A 2,583-nucleotide genomic window follows, 5' to 3' on the forward strand; every position below is an offset into this window, starting at 1 on the left:
GCCGCAGTGACGCGATCCCGCGCCTGCCGGAAGCGTGGCTGACGTCATCCGACGGCGCGGTCCCCGGCCCCGCCCCCGACTCCGCCCCCACACTGAAGCAGAAGCTGCGCGTGCGGAGCAGGTTTATTGAAAAACAGAACAGGCGACCCGGGTGGCGGCTGGGTGGGCGTGGAAGCGCGGGGAAGGGGGCAGGTTCAGGGCCCAGGCCCAGAACTCAGCCATTCGGACAGATTGGAAATTTCCTGCAGCCATAGCGCGTCCTGCAGGAGGAAAGGGGACCCGGGTGAGGACCCCTCGGCCGTGGCCGGGTCCCCGCCCTCCCGACTCGACCTTAGCTCGGTTACCTCCAGGCCGCTCCCGGAGCCCGTCCTGCTTCTGCTAAAGGTCAGCGGGGCCGCGGTGGGCTCGGCGCGGCGCGAGGCGGCCTCTGAAGGGTTCAAGGCCCCAGCAGAGCGGAAGGCCCGCGTCGCCTCCATGCCTTGGCTGCCTCTCTTAAGCCTCTTGTTTTCTGTTTGCTCGCCGGTCCCTAGGAGAAAACAAACCCGCTCATCTCACTCCCCTGTCCTGTGCTTGGGGAAACCTGGGAGAAAGGGAGGAGTTAGATTCAGACTCTCTTAGCTCTCCCACCTCAGAACCCTTTCATCTGGTCCTGTCCGCATTAAAACTTGGCAGCACCGGGTCTACAGGATCAGGCTGAGGCTGCACATTGGCTTCGGGTCTCCCTGTCCCCACAGAGCTGGGCCTGGGAAGACATCTGGGATTGAACCAAGCCCTTACTTGGGGCTCGCGCCAAGTCGGTCACTTGACACGTTCCTCGTGGAGTCTGCACCATCCAGCTCCTCCCTACTTGCCGGAAAGCCTGGCCTCACCTCTCTCCCTCTTTGTTGCTCAGGCTTCAGTTGGCAGTGCAAACTTTTAAGTTTGCATCTATAGCGTTTGGATCTATAGCTTCTTCCTGAGCAGGTCCTGGGAACGTAGATCAACAAGCTGTTCCCTAGGTGCAGCTCACAGGTACTAGGAAGGGTGCAGTAGCGTGTACAAAGTCCAGGGGGTAAAACAGAAAGAAGCTGTTAACCATCTCTGTAAGTGAAGAATGGTTTCCTTGAGGAGATGTCTGAGCTGGGTTTTGAAGGATGAAGAGAAATACACTGGACTGACAGGTAGAGGAAGGGAATTGGCTGAAAGAGGCAAACACGCAAATGCATTAAGCACTATCCTACATAAAATGCAAGATGGGGATTCAAGGAGATGAATCTGAATGGGTCAGTGGGAATCAGGGCAGGCTAAGAAATGGATTTTTATTTATAGGAAACTGGAAGGCAGTGAAGACTTTTAAACATGAGGTACATTGTTAATTTTGTATTTCAGAATGATCATTTGTCAAACATGTGGCTTAGAGTCAAGTTAGAGGAGGGAAGACCTCAAGAGCCCAGAAGTGAAGGCAGTGAGGATGGAGGAGTCAGAAGTATTCATAAGGCTGAATCGACAGGCCTTGGTGGTAGACTGGATGTGAATCATTAGAATGAGGGCCATCTCACATGAATCTCAGGATTCTAATGTGAAAAACTAGATATGTCGACTGTGGTGCTACTAATCCTGACACAGACTAAAGAAAGAAGAACTGATCTTGGGTGTGTGTGCAGAGGGCAAGATACCAGGAGAGAGGAAGTTGACCATATGGGCCACCATATGGAGCAGACAGGTCTCCATCTAAGGCTCAGGAGAGACCTGGACTTGTCATACCAACTGATGAGCCTCGTTCCCAGAGGCAGCCGTCAGTGCCTGGGATGGAAGAGAGCAGCTAGGGAGGGGGGGCGGTGTGAGCACTGTTTGGGGGTGGCCAGAGGAAGCTAGTCAAAGAGAAAAGGTAAGCGATGAGGAGAACCTGGTGCATCACAGTCTCACAGTGCCAAGTGCTGCAAATAGTCCAGGTATGATACAGATAAATGCACAATCAATTTGGTAATTAAGAGGCCTTCCCAAACGAGAGCCGTGCAGTTCAGAGGCACAGGAAAAGCAGTGCCCTGGCTTAGAGAGGGAACAAAAGAGAGAGACGGAAACGGAATGCAGCTTGCTCCTTTGAGAATCCTGATTGCGGCGTGAGGGGATGGTGGGAGAAGGTAAAGATCAGGGCAATGTCCTTCTGAAGATGGACCTCCTGATGGAGAGAACTCAGAAGAGGAGCTGAAGGTGCCGAAGGAATAACTGATGGCACCAAGAAAATAGGAGTAATGCCCCCTGGAGGGGTGGGCCCTGTGCTGATAAGGGTCTGGCAGTGGGCGAAATACAAGTTGGGTGAGTTTCATGCAAAGATGGGTTCGATAAAGGACAGAAATGGTATGGACCTAACAAAAGCAGAAGATATTAAGAAGAGATGGCAAGAATACACAGAAGAACTGTACAAAAAAGATCTTCACGACACAGATAATCACGATGGTGTGATCACTGACCTAGAGCCAGACATCCTTGAATGTGAAGTCAAGTGTGCCTTAGAAAGCATCACTACGAACAAAGCTAGTGGAGGTGATGGAATTCCAGTTGAGCTATTTCAAATCCTGAAAGATGATGCTGTGAAAGTGCTGC

The 2,583-nt window shown here is 52.4% G+C and overlaps 1 protein-coding gene across 2 annotated transcripts in view; it reads right to left on the reverse strand.

The window, feature by feature from the left end:
* Positions 1–14: 14 nt before the first annotated feature.
* LOC104986982 (chromosome unknown open reading frame, human C11orf80) overlaps positions 15–2,583 on the reverse strand; it is an 87,499-nt gene continuing 84,930 nt past the window's right edge. For both annotated transcript variants that reach the window (XM_010837726.1, XM_010837725.1), the window contains exon 15: positions 15–526. In XM_010837726.1, coding sequence (XP_010836028.1) covers positions 195–526 — 332 coding nt within the window. In that variant the 3' untranslated portion in view covers positions 15–194. The remainder of the gene's footprint in view (positions 527–2,583) is intronic.

Source organism: Bison bison, unplaced genomic scaffold, assembly GCF_000754665.1.
Source record: "Bison bison bison isolate TAMUID 2011002044 unplaced genomic scaffold, Bison_UMD1.0 scf7180017864080, whole genome shotgun sequence".
NCBI classification, from domain to species: Eukaryota; Metazoa; Chordata; class Mammalia; order Artiodactyla; family Bovidae; genus Bison; species Bison bison.